The sequence below is a fragment of the Vicugna pacos genome, chromosome 5 (genome assembly GCF_048564905.1).
Source record: "Vicugna pacos chromosome 5, VicPac4, whole genome shotgun sequence".
Lineage (NCBI taxonomy): Eukaryota > Metazoa > Chordata > Mammalia > Artiodactyla > Camelidae > Vicugna > Vicugna pacos.
In genome coordinates this window covers 68,513,417-68,534,998 of record NC_132991.1, presented here as the reverse complement: position 1 = coordinate 68,534,998, position 21,582 = coordinate 68,513,417, and the positions used below count along the sequence as shown (strand labels likewise).

Sequence of the window (21,582 nt, the reverse complement as noted above, 5' to 3'; positions counted from 1 at the left end):
GTTATCTTCCCAGATGCTCACACTAGTAATTACTTATATATGGCAAGGTAAGCATGCTCACTCTCCCATACTACATTTTTGTTTATTCAAGTAAGGCTAGAATTGGACAGTATTATTGAAATGATTTTTTTTTAATGTGAAATGTTACAGACAAATAAAAAAGTATTTCCTCCCCATGAAGTAACCATTGAACCTTATTTGGTATTAATAAGTCCCAGGCATATAACTATATATAGAATTGTTTGACATGTTTCTAAACTGTATATCAGATTGTACCTAACAAGATCATCTTTGTAGTCTTTATTACTTAGAAGCATGTCTCCTATCTAATTGGCTGTATACCTTCACACTACATATTTAACCTGCCTGGGTTGTGGTTTCCCTTAATAATGTGAATAACATGGTAATTCAAATGATATGAATAACAGGATAATTTCTAAAGTTCCTTTTTGTTTATATACAGTCCCTACAAGAAAACACAGGGATGGATCTTTAAATTACACATTTACATATTATGCTAATACATTTTAATACATTTAGTAATATACTAGAATTGAAATTAATTTTTAAGGGAAAAAACATGCCAAGCTGAACATAACATGGTGATTTGGTACCAATAAATGCCACTTAAATTGTTATATAGCCATTCTTTCATGTAGGTAAAGACATTTTCACATTAATTCTTCACATGTATTATAAAATCATTCCAGAGCATGACTGAAGAATAGGCAGAATATGTACTCGTTAAGAGCTTGAGCTCCAGACTCAGAAAAACCCAAATTCAGATTCTTACTGGGGCATTTACTGGCTGCCTGCAATCTGGTTAAATAACTTGACCTCTCTAACATATACATTCTTCTTTAAAATATAGATCATTTAGTACCTAAGTCAGAGGATTGTTATGGTGGGATAGTTTTTTGCCATTTTTATAGACACTACCAGAAGATAATTTACTTCTTCAGATCTGTGAACCAGTGGAACTCATATTGGAACAAAGAGTAGTCAATTTAATTCTATTAAACAAACCCAAAAAAACACACCTTTTCTACTAAATTATATTAAAGATATATTTGGGTTATATAACAGAATAATTAACATTAAATGATTGCTACTAGGAGTTTGTGATAGTAAAAAAATCAGAATTAAAGTGACTAAAAGTTCCTACTGTTCTTATACCTGGTAGTTTCTGATTAGCAAAGTTTGGATAGCACTTAATGAAACATGATTCCAAATAGTGGTTTTTAAAATTAAAAAGATATTAATCGAATATACCTTGCACATGCATAGTCTTAAAATATCACTTTTTTCCCTTTAAGGAGATATGATAGTATATATCAAAGATTACTATTTCTCCTTATAAGGAACTGATTTCTTAAAACTAGAATACATCGAAGAATTTTTATGAACAGATTTCAATGTTATTATCAGAAATTCCCAGATAGTATTTATTTTGCAAGGTTATTTGTTCAATTATGTGTATTTTATGTCAATTTAAACTTCCATTTGTTCTTTTACCCTGATAATTCTAGGAAACATTCTGATATATTATGCATTGTTGACAAAGCTCCAAAATGGTCATTCCAAATTCAAAGAAGGATATGAAAAAGCAAATATTGGTCATCTACTCATAGAAAAGCTATTATGTTTTTCTACATTCTAAGCAGAATAAAAATCTTAGGTAACTCAAATTTCTACCCTCATAATCTCTAGGTAATCATCACAGCCGGGTTTTATTTTCAGTTTTCAATATAATAAAATAATAATGTTTTAGAGAAGACCTGGAAGGCAGCTTTAACAGGAAAACAAAATTAAACTTCTTAGCATATGAAGAAATACTATGCTTTTTTTCCTCACAGTACTTCTGAGCTATCATTTCTGATGCTTCTGTGCTGCTTCCCCTGCCAGAAATAACCTGAATCTCCACCTTTCCAACCGATTATGTCCAAATCTGGCTCAAATGTCACTCTTCTACATGCCTTTCTTGACAGCCAACTCGCTCCCTACAAATCTAATTGCTCCCTTTGCTATTCTTCCTTTCCACCTTAGATTTACATCTTTCTTTGCACTTAGGACATTAATTTTTAATTGAGTATCAACTTTGTCAGAATGTGAGCTTTTTGAAGGTAGTCTATGTCTCATACATTTTTGTGTTTTTTTCCCTTTCCTCCACCCCAGCAGAGACCCTGGTACATGATGAAGTTCAGCCTTATTTCGTGAACTGACCCTTTCAGCAAGTAGGGTATATTTTGAGCCTAATTTTAATTATCAAGTTTGTTGTTCAAGATTAAGAAAAGGAAATTTCATAAAACATTTGACGAGGTAAGAGCAAGTATCAACATGTTTACAAACTGCATTACCATGGCAGCATAAATAACTCTGTACTGGTCGGCAGGTCCTGAACACTGTACTGTCTGGTTCTGAACTTCTCCCAGTGCTAGAAAAGCAGCTCCATTCACTTCTCCAAGTGAGTCTTAGGAGCAAGTAAGTCCATGTAAGGACCCTGTCTCTGGTGTAACTAAAATGGAAGAAAATGGACCACTGAAAGGGAGACTCCTGCTTTTGAAAAAAAAGATGGGAGGATGGGAGGTAGGAGAGTACTATGTTTTAAGAGGACTTAAGTCTTCTAAACTTCTGTTGGCCTCCCATGATCTTCCTGTTTGGGAATAAGATCTAACAACTTGAGTTACACAAGAAGAAAAGTTTGGCAGAGATCAACTAGACAATCTTTCTCTAGGAGACCTGGTCACTAATGTTACATCCATCTCAAAGGAGAATGTATGAACTGTGACTGTATCCAGCCTTGGAACCAGAGTTAAGAATAGGCTGGGGACCAGTACTTGATGCCACTTCCTTCTTTCTCCTTTATCTAATAAATAGGACTCTTTACTTTAACCATTTAGTGTACACATGTGACATGTGAGCAGTCCAGGTGGGGTTAGTTATGAAAGATATTTTAAATAACGCTGCCCTTAACGTTCATTCAGGGACTATCCAGAGCAGGACTACAAATCATCTTTGTCTACTGAAAGATTTCCAGAGACTGCAGATATGATGAAATTTACACCAGTCTGCACAAAAATGAGAAAACCAGACTTTGTATGTGAATTTTATGACTACCTTTATTCACTTCTTGGGCATGAAAATATGTCTTTTAAAAAATGATGTACCTGGAGCTCTAGCTCTTGGTGTGTGTGAAAATGAGGACCATGTCATAGGGGTAGAGGGAGCCTGGGTAGCTAAGGGGTGTGGAACAAAACCACTTGATCAGTCTGGGACTGCCTCTGGACTTCTGCATATGAGAGAACTAATCTCCCACAGGGTCTAACCCACTGTCAATTTGGCTCTCAATTGCAGCTAAGTTATAGTGATTGTCTCCTAGACCTCTGTGACAGAAACCTCATGTGAGATAAATGGCATCAGAGTCTAGTGAGGGACCAAACTGATTCTCATAGGTTACTCAGAGGTTGAAGTGTTCTGCTTGAGAAATACCAATTCATTAAAGTCACATTTTAAAACATTTACTTTAAATGTCTGGTATATATGAATGTAAATAAATGCTAATGATACAAAATTTTTAGAATGTTTTTATCTAATACTGATGGAAAGGTTTTGTCTAAACAATCTATTCTTATCTTATACACAAGGATAAGTGTGAGAGAGAGATTCCTTGTTACCATGAAATTTGTATGCTATTTCTAAAGGATTCTTACTTATCTTTAATACAAAGTACTTCACTTAAAATATTTCAACAAATTCTTAATTAACTGGCAACATCTACATGTTTTAATGTTCTGAATACCTACAAAGAACATTATTATAGTTAGATATCACTTATTTTACCAAACGCAGATTATATTTCTAATTTTCTCCCTATGAAAATTTATTTTTTTGGTGCTTTTATAAAACAGCTACCTTTAAAAAGTTAAGTTTCTCCCTCAGAATTAAAAATCTGAACAATTGCTGTATTTTTAACATATGCTTTTATAGCATTTCAAAAGCAAATCTTAATTCAAACCAATACCTTTAAAAATGAAATTAAAAACTCAGTTTAATTTCAATGGTTTTCATAAGGTAGGGGATGCAAGCCATGTTTCTTATTTAATAAACACAACTGTTGTATAATAAATACAAAATAAGGAAAAAGTGATAACTATTATCAAGGGTGAAACAGTATATAAACTTTAATCTTAAAAGCTGTTTCCTACATCTGCATTGATATAATCTGAGAATTCTCTATCAATTTCATTTACAGAAGGAATCTGTGTAAAATTTATTATTCACTTTCATGCCCCAACATGGGAAGTGGTAGGCGAGTATCTGTAGGAATACAATTTATTGTCTGCTCCTCCACTCAGAAGTAACTGCATAAAGGGAGAGAAAAAAAACCAAACACAGAAGTAAATACAATTATTTCATACGACAGCAAAACCTAACTTAATACTGATGATTATGATCACAGAAGGAATTATGGATGAACAATTACCTTGCATTGAAAATTAATAAAGTATTAAATAGGCCAATTGCATCAAATTTCATTACCATATTACATATATTATATAATGATACAGTATATTAAATTTTTTAAGTGGTGATTTTAATTTGGTTGAGGCATAATATGCTATTGAACTTTCTATGACACATTTGCTAATACGTAATATTATTACAAGGGTAGTACAGTTTTACCTACGTAAGAAAATTAAGTTTTTAAAGGATAGCACATTGTTTGCAGGTAAATGGATATTACAAATTAGTCAAATAACCCTGGGACCTATATTTGTTTGCAAAGAGTTTTTAGGTAACAAGAGCTTATACAACAGAAAAATAATGAAATTGTAATTCTTTAAACACATTTTATAATCCAGATATATAAGAGTTTTCTAAGTGGGAAATACTTTGATTCAATTACACTGAAGTAGCAAGTTTATGACTTAAAACTTTTATTAAAACATTTTATTAAAATACTCATGAGATAAAAAATATTCATGAGAAAAAAACTGCTTCAAAATATTTAATATTAATATAGTTTTTTTCTTCTTCAAATGAGATGTGAGATTTTATGAATATCAATGAAACTTAGAATACAGAATTATAAATGTCAGATACACTGAAAGTAGTAACTCTGTAAACACAAACACCAGATTTATCCTAATAATATAATACAGATTCCTCTCTACCAAATAACTAATAAATTCTTACCCCTGTGTCTGTCCAGTCTACACTCAGAACTTTGTCTTCATGAGCAGCCAGATCATAGAGAGGAGCCTTACAACTAAAAGATGAAAAAATTAATGTCTTATATGCATTTCATTGTACTAAACATACATGAATAATTGTTTATACTTTTCTGAAAATTTTAGTTTACCACTCTTGCCCCAATAACCACTTAATCTTAAAAGTCTGAGTATTTACTTGGCTACCTCTCCTGTTTTTCCTGTGTCATTAGCAGACTACAGAGAATTATTACAACAAAATGTATTCAGGAAAAAAATGCTATTTATTTATAATTAGGCCCATTTTCACACTTCCTTGACTACTTTTCTTTTCCCTCCAAATCATGGCTTTATATATGCTTTGTCTATCAAACTGAATGCTGGTAACACCTAGATTTGTATCATTAGCCCCAAATTTGATATGTATATCCAATTTGCTGACAGCTAAATGTCCTATGGGCATTACAAATTTAAAACAACCAAAACAAAACTCGATTTTCCCTTACAAACATGTTTTCTACTCTTTCCTGTCATAGTAAATGACACTACCAATTACCCAATTGCTGAGGCAGAAAACATGTGCATTATCTTTGATTACTATCTCCAAATTCTATCCAAGAAGTAATCCTGTCAATGAGCTATCTTCAAAATATACCTAGAACCCAATCTTCTCTCATGCTACCATCATAGTCCAAATTACCACTATCTGTCTCTTGAATTACAGTAATTGTCTCTCTGCTTCCATTCTTGCTCTCCTACTCAAAAACCTCCAAAGCCTTCCTCATCACACTTCAAATAAAACTCCAAACTCCTTACCATGTCTGTAAGGTCCTGCTCTATATAACCACTACCTGCCTCATGTCCTGCTACTCCACTCCATGAACACTGGCCCTCTTGCTATTCTGCCAGCACGGCAAGATCCCCCAGACCCCTGCCCTTATCTGCTGTTACCTTCTGCCATGATCTGTGCATGGCTCATACCTTCACTGTTCAATTCACTACCACAATATCACTCTCAAAGAGAGGCCTTCCCCAAAGAAGTGTCCCTTTGCTCTGCTTTATGTTCTTTACTGAACTTACTACTATGGTCAGAAACTACATGCTAATTATTATATAAAGTATCCAATTAAAATGTACATACCTTCTAGATATTAATAAATCATGTATCATAAGGTAATACAGAAAGAATGCAGATTTAAATAAAAACAAACAGGTATTTGGTTACTGCCTCTCTGTTCTACCTGTAAAAATATGTAAATAAATTGTATATGCATTCTGTTGGTGGCTCTGTACATATATTATTATCACAGCACTGGCTGATGAATAAGAAAGGAATCTTTAAATTTTGGTTATCTTTAAAAATATGTATTTTTATTTAGTTTTCTATTAACATATAATTTATAATTTGACCACAATTCCATTCATTCAGACCACTGGCCTTCTAATTCTATAATGATCATATTTATATTAAGGTTCAGGATTTTTCCCCCTATTTTATATAACCAGGTCAGAAAGATGAATTTCATAAACTTGTGGACTTTTCTTTTCTGGCAAAAGATAAACTATCACTATTAAATTCATTCAGAATGCAAAAAATAACATTAACATTAAGAAAATCCCTTGGATCCTGGCCTGCCTTTTTGATATCAGTATGTATCATTTCAGCGTTTATGACCAAGAACTTTTTTTCTACTTTTGTGCTTTTGGATAGTCATTTCAGTGTTCATTTCATTTGGTCTGTATAAAACACACAATTGATATATTTCTTTAGTCAATCATAAATAGGCATTACCTTCTTGTATCCCACAACTTGACAATGTTATCTAAAGAACCTGAGATGAGCTGCTGCTCGTGGGTAGGAGACCACTTTACTGATGTGACCCAGCCTGTATGTGAGGTTAGGGACAGTGACACCAAAGAGCCATCTGAACAAAACAAAAAAGATAATAATTATTGAATTTCAGAAAAGAAAGTAGGCAGAATAACCCCCAAATAATTTGTAGAAAATTATTTTTTTATACACATCTCTAGTGAAAAAAGAAATCATTATTTGTACGTATTTTTCCTTTACACAACTTACCTTTCGTTCGGGGATCCCACAGTCTGATATGCCTATCTGTACTTCCAGATGCTAACCGTTTACAAAGTGGAGAATAGGAGATACAATTAAACACTTTATTTCCTGTCTGGTGGAGGGGGGAATAAAAAAGGAAAGAATGTGTAACCAGGGTGGACTAAGAGTAACCATCTTTAGAAGTTCACCACTTAAAAACTCAAAGTTGATCAGAGAAGCACCGAATTTATAAGTCTTACCAAAGTTGACTTAAGACTGCCAGACTCAACATCCCACACTCTAATCGTGTGGTCCCAAGAAGCACTGCAGATTTCTTCAGTATCTGACCACAGAACCGAGGAAATTGCTTCCTTGTGGCCAGAAAGGGTCACTATGGGAGTCTAGAAATGAAGGACACCCAAAAGGGAAAGCAATTTCAGTTTACAGTAATTGAAACAATAATAGTACTTATTACTTCTGAAGCCCATTTGCCAGATATTTTGTCAGGTGCTTAAGCTTTCATATCCTGCCTTATTTCTTCTTTACAGCAATCCTCCAAGATGTACTTTTAGATGAAGACACTGAAGTCGAGAAAGAGAACTTGCCCAAAGTCATTCAGCTTATAAGTGGCAGAGCTGAGTCTGAACCCAAGTATTACTCCAAAATTTATAGTCTTTCCATAATATTCTGCTGCTTCCCCATTCTACTTTTCATTTTGAGGAAATTAATATTAACAGTAATTTAATTCTCCCAGTTGACAAACATGTTATATGTTGAAGTTAGTCACAAAACGTCTGGAGTCCGAAAGATACAGGTTTGGGTTAAGGTGTTGCCATTTTCTACACAACTCACCCAGGTAAATTAATCAATCTCAATGGGTTATTCTTAGCCCCTCATTTCCTCAACAGCCAATCTTTAAAAAATATCCATAGCTCATTTATTAATACTCCAAAATCTTTAATGTCTTTCTCAAATTAAATCCTCAAACTCTAGGTATAGGGCCTATCTTAAATACAAGGAACATGTGAAAGAAACAGGGAAAGAACTCTGAAATGGGGGACATTTAATCTACTTTTGTAACTCCATTACATTTAATCTCCTTAAATGTTAAAGGAGTTACACTAGATCAGAGATCTGCAAAACATTTGATAAAGGTCCAGAAAGTAAAAATTTTAGCCTTTCCAGGCCACATACAGTCTCTGTTGTATATTTTTGTTTTTAAAACCCCTTAAAGACACAAAAATCATTCTTAGCTCTCTGTAGTACAAAATAGGCCACATCCAAGTCACCTGTTGGGCTACAGTTTGCCAACTCTTGCACCAAATGATCCTCAATGTCTCTCTCTTCTAACTCTAATATTTTCCTGAAAGAAGTAAAGGAACCTGATAGAGGAGTGAGGAACACAACCTCTGTTGTAATCCAAAACAAAATTAAAAGGCAACATGAAGATAATCAGAGGCTCTAGGAAAGGAAATGGTATGATAAAGTGATGGGTAAACGTACACAAATAAACAACCCCATTCCTAGGTATTTAACCAAGAAAAATGAAAACGTAGGTTCACACAAAAAAATTCCACAAATATTTACAGCAGTTTTATTTATAACTGTCAAATATCCAAATATCCTTCAACTGGTGAATGTTTAAGCCAACTGCTATATATCTATACAACAGAATACTACCCAGCATTTGAAAGGAAAAAACCATGAAGCCAATGACCTGGGTGAATCTTTTTTTTCCCCTCAAATGCAATATGTTATGTGAAAAAATGCTTGATGCAAAAGGCTACATACTGTGTGACTCTACTTATATTTTGGAAAAGGGAAAATTATAGGAATGGAGATCAGACAGTGGTTGTCAGAGGATGGAAACAGAGGGGAAAGGTTGACTACAAATGGGCAACATGAGTTTTAGGAGATGGCTAACTGTTCTGTATCTTGAAAATGTAGTAGTTGCATATTCTATGTATTTATGAAAAATCAAAAGCTATACATCAAAAAGTGGATTTTCCTATATGTAAATTAAAAAAAAAAGGCAGAAAAGTCAACTATGGCACCATTACTGCAAACAAACTTCAGCAGAATAGTACTAGAGGAAAAAAGAGCAATTTTGAGAGAAAATGAGGAAAAAAAACCTTATTGTATATTAATGTATGAAACAAATGACCAGTAAATGAACTGAGTGAGAGCATTACTCATATTAATAAAAGTCAGGTACTAGAAAGAAATCCAAAGAGAAGATAACTATGTTTGATATTTGTCTTATTTTGGTCTTAAAAATCCAACTTTTCCTATTATTTCTAATTGCAACACAATTTTCACTTCAAATAGCACTTCAAAGGTTTTTAGAATAACTTCAATTAATAATTCATGAATGCATAGATTTAAAGTCTATAAAAACCTAAGTGAGAAAAATGAATATATTGTGATTTCTATCAAATAAAATGAACAATGGAAGCAAGCTTACAAATGTACACACCTAAAAACAATAGGTATCAAGGAAATAAAAACAGTCTAATCTGTATCAATAAATTCTAAAAAACAAAAAACAACAACAAAAGTTATCAACAAGGCACTGAGTGTGAGAAAATACTTATAGTACCTGTATCAGCAAAGACCTTGAATCCAAAATTCATAAAGAACTCTTACAAATCAATGAGAAAAAAAAAAAACACTTTTAAAAATGGGCTAAAAATAGGAACAGACACTTTACAATTAGATATTGAAAGGCTGAGACTTCAAATCTACTATACACCAGCCCATTTTTATTTAGAATAAAAATTTACAAATCTACTGAAAGAAAGTGTAATTATGGCTGACACAGCAAGACAAAAGGAAACTTAAATATGTAAGATTTAATTAACATATTTGTCAATAAAGACCTAAGCCAAGTATAGTCAGTTCTCACAAATATATACCCTTGTTAGTCCCAATTGCTCTGTTTTTTGTTTCTTTCTTGGTCGATTTGTGGATTCTTCCATTTCATCTTCTTCATCTGTAGGGACTGTATCACAGAAAATTAGATTTGATAGTTTTAAATTTTAAGGTAAACATTAATTGCAAACAGTCTCAAAGAATTCTTGTATTTCTGGGTATATACTTTATGTTATCTCAACTGGTTAGGGAATGAATATTTCTCCTTATTTTGGTTAATAGAAAATTACATATGAAAACAGTACCTGTTACCAATCTTCCAAAAGGAGAAAGCAAAAATTAAGCATAGTAAAATTCTAAAACCTAACCAGTTTGATATTTTATGTCTTTAAGATTATCATTACGAATATTCGTCACTTTACCCTACATATGAAAAAAATTGCTTACTATTAGTTGTACGAGAGTTCTAGCCAGATTGCATTTATATCATAAAGAAGGGAATGACATGGTTAACAAACACATTAAAAGGAGATACATTCCAGCCATCCATATTTACTCTTCTTGACTATTTCACTTTTCTAACAATCAATTAAAAGCTTTTCATAGATAGTTATTTTTTGTTTGATTAAAAAAAAACTTTGCTACCCATCATTTGGCTGTGTAGCAAAGCCAGATAGAAAACCACAAATTTTAACGTTCTATAACTAAAATGTCATGTGCTTTTCCTAAACTAGACTATAAACACCTTAAGAGTAACAACGAATCACATATAATATCTCGTTTACCCAGTACTATCAAAAAATATTTCACAAAAGGAAAAATTTCTACACAAACCACTTTCTGCCTCAACACTGCCTGCTTTAAGGACTTTTGGAAAATCAACTAAAATGGATTATATATTTCCCGCCATTCTACACATAATTATTTAAAACTATTTAAACTTTTCTTGACACTCCCTCCCTGCCCCAACTCTACTTTGTGAGCTGCATTTTTAGGGTATTATACAGTAATACAGCAATTTCCTCAGAAGTTAAGAGAGGTATTCTGATCTGTTTACCTGTGCAATAAATAGTTCTGGGGTTTACAACTTTTAAAAATATCTGTGGGTTTTCCCCTCTCTTTTCTTCTATCAGTGTCTTCTTACTACTATCAAGGTACCTTCCTCTAACAGTCCTCCCTCCTCCACCTCTAATTGGTCCTTCTAATCTATGCTTTCAAAGTAAGAAAATTAAGTTTAGTTAAAGTGTATTAAAAAATTTTTTTTAAGTAAACCAACTTAACTAAGAAATTTCTCTAATAGTAAATTGCATCAAAATGACTCAGAAGCTATTTTTGTTTATTTCCAGGCTCCTGAATAAGGGAATTCTGAGAACTAAAGCAGTTATGTCCCATTGTACCAGACATGTTGTTGATACTTGGAGGGACTCAGTGACGTTGTCCAATAAATAGGTGTGGTGGGGTAGAAAAATACTTTGAAACAGAAAGAAATATACCAATTTTTCTCTATACTGTGGTACTTTCTTTGTGACCTAAAAAGCTCTAGTCCATTTTTATGGCAAAATATGGACTAAAAAGTCTTCTTTCACTGAAATTCTTTAAGTATCATTAATAAGTCAAAGTAGAAGAAATATTTCATTTACCTGTAGACCAGATCTTAAGCATCTTATCCCAGGAGCCACTGCAAAACTAAAAAAGACATATATGAAGGGAAAAAGCATATGCAAAATAATCCATCATATTATTTGTCTGGTTTTTCCTGCTATTTAACCTGAAACCTTTACTTGACTCTGAAACCCTTACTATTATGGTATCATCTATCTCCCTGTTTTCCTGGTCTCTGGGAAGTTGTACCCTCAATCTCATGGCAATTGGGAGAGCTGTCATTCTTGGAGGTCTTATTATGCTTTGGGTTTTTTTGGGGGGAGGGGTTGGATTTATTTACGTACTTCTTTATTTACCAGAGGTACTGGGGATTGAACCCAGGACCTCTTGGATGCTAGGCATGCACTCTACCACTAAGCTGTACCCTCCCCCCAGAGCTATCATTCTTATATGGCCCTGTACCCTGGGCATGGTTGCTTAGATGAGGGTGGGCAACTGACCTACACTATGCCAGTAAGTCTCTTCCTTCTTTAGAACTTTTGTTTTTTGAAAATTTGAGAGTTGAAGTTAATCTTTTTCCAGGAACAGGCAGCACAGGATATAAAACCTGGAAACACTGAAGGCCAGATTTTATTGCCATGTGAAGAAAGCCAGTCTGAGGTGAGAGAGAATGAAGTTAACTTGGAGAGACAAGAGAGGGTGGGGGTGTGCTGGCCACATTCAAGTCTACTCCACTGGTTCCTGAGACCCAAATACTCATCACCTTGCTCATGATGTGACTGGTCACTCCTTCCTTGGATTTCACAATCTTTTAAGCTAAAAAAAGTTCAAGATGAGTTTCTGTCTCTTATAGCCAAAAGACAGGATACAGTTAATTCCCTTACGTTTGGACTCAACATGTAAATCTTTCCTATGGCTCAATGTGAATTTACTCATAAATTTTTACCTTTGAATGCAAAAATGTCCTCTGTTACGCTAGCTGGTAAAGAAATGCTGAAAGAACACTCTTAAATCTGGAATACTTCACTGTGGTTCAGAGAATGTTCAAGAGGTAAGAGTCTGTAACCCCTCATAAGTCAATACCGTGTTGCCTTCATGGTTTGATTTCTTTTTAGCTAATTTTACATTTGTCATGATGAAGATATAATAATAGTAAAACAACCTCTATTAACAGTAACTTTAGTGTATGCTGCCTTAGGTGACCAACTAGACATTTTCAGTTGATGACAGCACTGTGAGTAGCTACAAGCCTAAAAATGTCAATTAGTATGATTTAAGAAGGTTACATAAAGAAATTACTTGTTTAACCTGATTTCTTAAAATCTGTGCAATTTATATAAAGTTCTAAACCAGAGGTACAGAGTGAGGGAGTGAATCTTCATATCTCATATGAGTACTTTTAGTTTGAAATCATATTCTTTAGTCATCAATTGTTATGAAAGTAGACTGATCACAATGGCTTTATGTAGAAAAGAATTTTTTTTTGCACAAGAAGCTCAAATTCTAATTCAACACAGTACTAGTAACACAACAGCTCTTACCTTAGTTCCTGTGCTATCAACAGCTATAGAGTCCACACTGCCGGCATGACCTCTGCAGCAGTGCAGGGCTTTCACTTTGTTTCTTTCCACGTTCCACTCCCACAAGAGAACAGTCTGATCCATAGAGGCACTCAGTAGTAGGCAGGACAAACTGTCTGAAGAGAGGAGAACACAAGAATAAGAAACAAATTACCATCAAAATTTAAAATAGTGTCCTGAAACCAAAGAATTGAAATTTGTGTGGTTGTTGAGAAAGATGTTCAAAAGGTAGAAGACCTCATACGGCCAGCTTTGAAAAAGAAGCTAACTTACGGTGTAAAGGAAAGAGTCTTCAAAAATACTACAAAAAATATGCATTCAACACACTTAATATTAACTTGAAAATGTTTATCATCTGATATAATTTTAGTCAGGATTCACTTCCTCTGATTTATAATTTTTTTTTATATAAGTCTTTTCCTCTTTACCACTATATATTTGAAAGACCCCATAATACTTAGGCATTTCTTACCCTGTCCCCATTCTGCCCCAGCACTGAAAATGGCTTATTTTCAGTTCCCTAGGCAGGATTCCTCTAAGTTTAGGCAAAGAGTCCTAACCTTTTTTCACCCAGGCCACATCTTTTACAACGTCTGTATGTCCCACAATTGTCATTATTGACTTTCCTTCCAAGGACCAGATCCGAGAAGTCTTATCATAAGAACCAGTCAAGATCCTACAAGGAGAAAAAAAAATCCTATGAAGTACAAAAAGCAGCTTTTTTAAACCCTGAAATCAATTATGTATCTAAGGCAATGACAAAGTAAACCTGGAGGATTATATTTTTAAACTCTTCTTTAATATAAAGATTAAGATTTCAAAACACACTAGATTAGATCAGAAGATACTACATTTGGCTTGACCTCCTAAAAATAAAAATATAATCAGCAAACCCTAGATTTAGTTTTTACTACTTTGTAAATACTGTAACTCCCAGGGAAGCCTAATAATCTTTCATATTTAACCAATGAAAACCATTAAATAGTAACCATTAAATAGAAAAACAGTAAAACCATTTAAAATAAAGACAGTACAAACATCAACTGTGTAATAACTCCAGGACATTCTTTTGAAACTAAGCTCCTACTATGATCCATTCTTGAGGTGTTTTCCCACAAATAAGGCCAGTGGGTGTTTGCTCTGAACCACCCATACCTTCCTGATTCCAGTCTGCCCCTTTTAGCCCCAAAATAGCATGATCTGCATCTTCATGGTAGTAGACAAGCAGATCTGTGGCTATAAAAGGTATTTTTTTTCCCTTTACAAAACAAATTACATTCTTGGTCTTAAAAGCAACATACTCAAAGCAAATAAATGCCCTAAGATATGTGACCTATTCAGAAGACAAATGTCACACTAACATCTTGAAATAGAAAAGAAAACCCCTGTTAATAGATATGTTTCTTCTTGACTACACTGAATTTGAAGATCTTTGGCATGGTCACTGATAAATGTATCACAAAATTACTTTCAAAAAGAACAGATGATCAGAGGAAAATATTCACATAGTGAACTTAAAACGTATACAAGAACACGCATCAGGCAATACCATTCCTCTGCCCCTTCAATTGCACTGATCCAGTCATCGTGGAACATGCATTGCTCTGGCTGAGGTGCAGTGTACTTCTCCACGTACTCTAACTCCACAACCTCTTCCTAGTCACAGAGAGAAACCGAAATCAATTAGGTGGGGCAGTTTCTGGATGGTACCTTATGAAGATATAGGACCCCTAGTTTAATTTATCTCCTTCATGTAATTTCCTTTCATAATCTAGAAATTTTGGAGCCACACAAAAGGTGAAAAACTTTATTTGATCTAACAGTATGCTAAGAGTAAATGTTAAGAAATATTAATGACCTTAGAAACATGTTAAAAGTGGAAAAAAAGAACACAAGAAACTTTATAAAATCATAAAAGCGTATCTTTAACAGGTAGAGAGCTTCCATTTACGATGAAAAAGTTCTGGAAATGGATAATGGTGATGGTTGCATAATACTGTGAATGTACTTAATGCCACTGAACTGTACACTTAAAAATGGCTGAAAGATAAATTTTACATATATTTTACCACAGTTTCAAAAACTGCCCCCAAAATTATAAATGCAAGTATAAATTACATTTTAAATTATAAAAGCAATATTAAGAAAGTTCAAAAATTACAGGGGGAAGTCACTATAACAATAACCTAACTCGTAAGTTTATTATGTGCACAATAGTTTTATACACCATTAGCTATTCCCTTTCTTGACAATTCTTCCACAATTAAGAAGGTATCTTTCCATGTTCATTCATCTGCATTTCTTGAATATACTCTCAGAAAAAAAGAGGGGATTTCAAAATTGAATATACAGAAACTGAAGTTCCTATTTCTAGGGAAAACAGTAATGGAGAGGATCTTGGCTCCTGTAGATAAAGGCTGATTCTCAAAGGAGTTTTCCTACATTATCTGGTAATACCTTAAGTAAAATAGAGCAGGTAAGCATTTGAACTTACTGATGAGATGTTTTCCAGTTCCATGTGTTTGACCAAAGGCATTCGCAGAAACTGGCCCTTGATAAGGAAATCAAACTCCACATGTTTGTGGAACTCTAAAGAAAATACACAACAAAACTATCACTCTTAGAACCTGAAGTGGTATTGGCAGAGCTAAATGAGAGACCCCCCAAACAAACAGGTAACTATTACTCCAGTGTGGCCTCCACATTTCTCCAGAATTTCTCCATGGCACAATCAGGCCATGTATTCCAGTACACCATGTGATTTTGAAGAACAGAAATACTTTGTTCTGTCAGTATAATATTTTTATTGTTGATACTGCAATTATTTCAACTGCAAGGTTTTATTCTGAGGGAAATTTCAAATATATAACAAAAGTAGAAATAACATAATGAATCCTCATCCTCATTGTTCTGGCAGCTCAGGGACAATCACCTATACTCTTCCCTTCACTTTCCTGTTGGTTTATTTTAAAGCAAACCTCAGAAATGATATAATCTCTGTAAACACTTTAGAATGTATCTCTAAAATATAAGGACTTTTAAAAAGTCACAATGTTAAAAATTTAATAATTATTCCTTTTAATATCAAATAGCCAGTCAAAGCTCCCATTTCCTTGTTTCATAAATGTCTTTTTACAGTGAGCTTTTCAGAATCAGTATCCAAAGTCCACATATTATATTTGATTAATACCTTTTATATTTGATGAATAGGTTTAATAGTTCCCTTCTTTTTTTTCTCCTTGCCATTTATTTGCTAAAGAAACTGGGTCTTCTGTTTTGTAATATTTCTTACATTCTGGCTTTGGTAGACTACATCTTCGAACTATCCTTTAACATGTCCCTCTACCACCTACATACAACCTGTACATTAGACAGACCTAAATGATTGATTAGATTTCAGGTTTGTTTGTTTTGGGCAAGAATATGGAGACTCATATACTAAAGCATTGTATACTTGTCACCCAACTTCAACAATTATCAACTTATGACCAATCTTGTTTAATCAATACTTTTGCATACATAGTTCATAATAATTTTATGGGCTAAAATTTATACTCATATGATAGCATATGTTTAATGTGCTATTTATATATTTATATCTTTATAATGTTTTACTTCATACTCTTGCATGTTTATAAAGGTTTGTTTTACCCATTAATTTTTAAATGAATTTTAAACACTTAAATAAAACACTGGTATTAATATTTACATTTGTTATTACATAAAAAGAATACTCAAACACAGATACTATCATTTTGTTTTGTAGAACCATAGCACCTGGGGCCCAAGCACCGAGATGCTTGTTCTATGCCTACCCCACCTAGTCCTCACGGTGTCTTGATTACTTCTACATCACAACTATTATACTAAAATCTTTACTCGTAAATCTCAACCATCTTATCTCGATATTACCCTAAAAGCATATTAAATCCAATATTTTTCCCTGAAAACTTATTTCAAAGCATTTTTCAAAGTGTCATGTAGCAGGGAAATCTATGTTATAATTCATAAATTTTCCTGTTATAAAATGCATGAGTATTATAAAATAAGACCAAAAACGGAAGTAAAATAACAGTGTGATGTATGTTAGTCTAGTTAGTGACACTGTGCCCCACTCCTAACTTCTCAGAGTACATACACTCACCATTTTTGGTCTCCAGCAATTTATTGATGATGTTACTAAGGTCAGCAATTTCAGAGGCTGCGGGGATCGAGAAGGGAACATCATCCACTGCGTATCTATAAAGAGGAAATTGTATGTCTAGGTCAAATCTATGGATATTTTAACAAATGTGCATAATTCATTCAACAAACATTTCCTGGGTATCTAATACATGCCAGACATTCTGCTATATGAGGTTAACAAAAATGAATTAACCATGGTCTCTGTTCTCAGAAAGGGTTAGTCTGATAATCAAATAAAAGAAAACTATGTAAGAACAATGTCATAGTGATATATAAAATGAGAGAACAAAGAAGTCGTTTCAACCAGAGAAAAGAGGAATGGGAGAGCAGACTCTGAAAGGATGCATGAAAGAGATCACTCTTAAGCTACATTTAGAAAAGTGAGTTTCTGCTAGGTGAAGGGGGAGAAAAGAAGAAGGGGTGCAGGAAAGCAGGGAGAGCAGCAAAAAATTAGCTAAGAGTTATTAAACTGCCCACCCAGCTTATTCCAGAAAATGTTATTGTACTCTGGACAGTGACCAATGATAAGAGATATACATGGAGTGGTTTAGATACTGTGTGAAGTACTTTTTGCTTCTTTCCCTAGGTAATGAGGAGCCATTGTCAAAGTTAAAGAAAAACCATCAGAATTTTGTTTAGTTAGATCCTTCTTAGCAGCACTGTGGAGACTGGATTAGAAGCACACAAGACAGGAGGCAGATTAAGAAACTTGTAAGAAAGAATGGGAGAAAATACTTGCAAATCATGTATCTGATAAGGCATTTGAATCTAGAATATATAAAGAACACTTAAAACTCAATAATAAAGACAACCCTGTTTTTAAAATGGGAAAAGAATTGAAATAGACATTTCTCCAGAGAAGATTTACAAGTAGCCAATAGGCGCATGAAAATATGCTAAATATCACTAGTCATCAAGGAAATGAAAATTAAATCACAATGAAATATCATTTCATACCTACCAGGATGGCTACAATAAAAAGACAGATATTAAATGTTAGTGATGATGTGGCAAAATTAAACCCTTATTCATTGCTCATAGGAATGTAAAATAGTACAGTTGCTTTGGAAAAATCTGGCAGTTCCTTAAAAGCTAAACATAGAATTACCATTTGACCCAGCAACTCCAAAGTTTATACTCAAGGGAAATGAAAGTATATATTCACACAAAGACTCGTTCATAAATGTTCACACCCTACTATTCATAATAGCCAAGAGGTAGAAACAACCCAAATGTCCATCAACTGAACAATGGAAACACAATGTGATATATCTATACAATGCAATACTATTTTGCCATAAAAAGGAATAAAGTACTGATACATGTTACAGCATGGATGAACCATGAAAATATCATACCAAATGAAAGAAGTGAGTCACAAAAGACCATATACTTGAAATGTCCAGAACAGGCAAATTTAGAGATGGAAAGTAAATTAGTGATTGCTTAGGGCTGGGGGGATTTGGAAGGATTTGGAGGGGGGTAGGTAATAGCTAAAGGGTGTTGAAAAATGTTCTAAAATTTTGTGGTGATGGCTGCACAACTCTGCAAATACACTCAAAACTACTGAACTGAATGCTTTAAATGTGAGAATTCTATTGTATGTGAATTGTTATCCACAACCAGTAAAATTGGTTACCCAAAACCAAACCAAAACAAAAAAGTCTCTGAATTAAGACTGTATTTGTGGGGAATGGAGAAGTTTCAAAAAATGTTAAGGTAGAACTTACAGGGCTCACCAAAACATGCCACAATATGTATCTCTTTTTGCCACAATTGGGGGTGGAAAGGTGGTGGCTGGGGCTTCAGATCTTGTTAAAATGAAGACTCTAACTCAGTAGGTCTCGGGTAGAGTCTGAGATCTGCTTTTTCTAGCCAGCTCCCAAGCGATGCTGCTGCTGCTGTGTGATACCACACTTTGAGCAGCCAGGTTACAGTTGTATGTTTATCATGCGCAAAAAGATTAGCAGTTATTTAGGTTCTCCAAAAGGTAGCAAACCCTAGAAATTAACAGTTTTGGTTTACTATTTTGGCTAGTAAAATGAGGGAAGAAAAGCAGCATAATATACTTACATATGTACATTATACATACATATGTGAATAAATCTATTCCCCCCCCTCATTTTATTGATCAGAACATACGCGGAAGGAAGAAGCAAGAAGTTTAATTTTCAGGTTTGGTTATCTTTTTGGAAAACCTAACATATATACATACGACATTTATCTGTTTATCTTAGGGTTAAAATACAGCGATCTATTATTTCTTAAAACTTCATGTGAATCAACAATAACCTCCACAAAACTGTCAAATGGAAAAAATACAGTGGTCATGCTACTGTATCACCATATTCCTGGAGAAGTATTTAGACTAAGTATACATACTCATATGTATTGATAATACAATTTGTGTATACTGTAAGCAACAATACAAGAGGAGTGACTATGACTTACCACGTCAACCCATAAAGTTACAAACATGGAATAAAAAAATGTAACCTCCATTGAGGTGGGAGTTTTCTAGTTTACGGCTGACATTAGCTCGTTAATACAACAGACATTTATCATCAGTACCAGAAGAACCTGACAAACATTTGTTGCCTCAGTCAATCCAATAAGTTTAATACACAGTCCCCACCATCGAGACTTACAATATAGATGAAAAGACCAAACACAAAGTTAATTAGTAGTGTAATATACGCCACAAGGCAGAATATAATTAGGTTTCAAATGAATGCTACATACTTGGGGCCCAGTTGTAAAGTTGATAAAAATGTTTGTATATACGTACAGGTGTACATACAGATATATATGTGTGTATTTGTATGTATATAAATACACAAATCTGTAACCGAACTGACTTCACATTCTTATCAAAAACCAGTTCTACCAACCCTCTTGAAAGCTCCACTTTCCAGTCTGGTTTAGAAAAGCGTCGTCTATCACCCACTTTAGGAAACGAAGTTGTGTTTTCAACACTGTAACATCACTAGCAGACGTCCTGTAACGACTAGGTCCATTGTTCATTATTCAATTACATAATGCGTTTCATGCAAGAAGCAAACCTGAAGCCCTTCAGGCCTCTCTACACTCATAAATCAAATTATTTAGAGCCTGAGAAGCTAGGCAGGAGGGATCGGCGACCCCTGAGAAATCCTGGCAAGGTACTGCTTTCCACTTGAGTGGAAAATGCGTTCGACTGAATCCAGTGAAAAAAAAAGGGAAAAAGTGAACTGACGGCGAAGACAACCAGGGATGTACAAGGTCATATCGAAGTGGTCGTTTTAAAGTATCCCGGTGGGGGAGAGGAGGGGACAGAAAAGGAGTACGCGTACTTACTTCTTGTTGTCAGTGAAGAAGCGTGTCTGGAGCTGAGCCATGGCTTGCCTGCAAAATACACCAGACTTCCCTACATAAATGCGTGGGGTAATAAACAACGAGCGCTCTGGTCTCTAAGGACTACAAAAAGAAGCAGCTCAAAATTAGACTGCACGTGTGAGAAAACGCTGCAGTCGAACTCCCGGCTTCCGCTTTCCCTCCTCCGGCGGCCTCAGCAGGAAGACACGGCGAGGCAGCCCTCCCACAGGCCCAGCCCACAAACATCAACTACCTATTCCTCGATTTAGGAGTCATCGATTAGTAAGCATAATCTTAAAGGCGGCGTGTCCCTTTACTCTGTCTGGGTTTTTTAAAATATACTTAAGCTTGTGATCGATTACGAATTTAAGTAAGGCCTGATCCAGAACTACTTCTTCACCCCCTCCCCGGCTTTTTTTTTTTAATTTTATGAGACTGTCCTTAGATCCGATCAGTCAAACGCAGCTCCTGGATACTACAAGCCCCAGAAAGCAGCGCTTCTCAGACGCTGTAACCATTGGTAATTGTAGTCCTTTTTTTGCCACGCTGCCCTCAGGATATCTTATTTGCATTAAACCTTCCCGACTCCAGCCGAAAGCTACTTTATTGCCTCTCCCTTCAGCTTTAATTTACTAAAGGCTTTTGGGGTTTATTTTCTCAAGCATCTCCCAATCAGGCTGACAGTCCGCCGAGATTTTTCTTGGGCTCTCGCCACTAACTGCAGGTT

The 21,582-nt window shown here is 34.5% G+C and overlaps 2 protein-coding genes across 3 annotated transcripts in view; one reads left to right on the top strand and one right to left on the bottom strand.

Moving 5' to 3' along the window:
- Positions 1 to 3,966: 3,966 nt before the first annotated feature.
- Positions 3,967 to 21,533, bottom strand: WDR12 (WD repeat domain 12). 2 transcript variants are annotated; one of them, XM_072961451.1, is made up of 14 exons: positions 21,489 to 21,533; positions 20,838 to 20,885; positions 17,461 to 17,555; positions 15,811 to 15,905; positions 14,866 to 14,972; positions 13,877 to 13,992; positions 13,278 to 13,432; positions 11,775 to 11,820; positions 10,179 to 10,264; positions 7,524 to 7,664; positions 7,291 to 7,396; positions 7,003 to 7,135; positions 5,197 to 5,269; positions 3,967 to 4,361 (listed from the first exon to the last, which is right to left on the bottom strand). In XM_072961451.1, the coding sequence occupies exons 2-14, from the start codon at positions 20,876 to 20,878 to the stop codon at positions 4,284 to 4,286; spliced, it is 1,272 nt and encodes a 423-aa protein (XP_072817552.1). In that variant the 5' UTR covers positions 20,879 to 20,885; positions 21,489 to 21,533; the 3' UTR covers positions 3,967 to 4,283. The 2 variants fall into 2 exon arrangements, with proteins under 2 accessions (XP_072817552.1, XP_072817551.1); XM_072961450.1 differs by lacking the exon at positions 21,489 to 21,533 and adding an exon at positions 21,109 to 21,464.
- Positions 20,584 to 21,582, top strand: part of CARF (calcium responsive transcription factor) — a 61,301-nt gene continuing 60,302 nt past the window's right edge. The window contains exon 1 of the mRNA XM_072961431.1: positions 20,584 to 20,662. The gene's annotated coding sequence lies outside the window, so the exon portion shown is untranslated. The remainder of the gene's footprint in view (positions 20,663 to 21,582) is intronic.

What these genes read in the sequence shown, in the direction of transcription:
- WDR12 (XM_072961450.1), bottom strand. Translation starts at nt 21,131, where the DNA reads ATGACTCCTAAATCGAGGAATAG. An exon ending in TTCTTCACTGACAACAAGAA is followed by an intron (nt 17,556 to 20,837) that starts GTAAGTACGCGT and finishes TCCTCTTTATAG; the next exon opens with ATACGCAGTGGATGATGTTC. An exon ending in TGTGGCCTGGGTGAAAAAAG is followed by an intron (nt 13,433 to 13,876) that starts GTTAGGACTCTT and finishes TCCTCTCTTCAG; the next exon opens with ACAGTTTGTCCTGCCTACTA.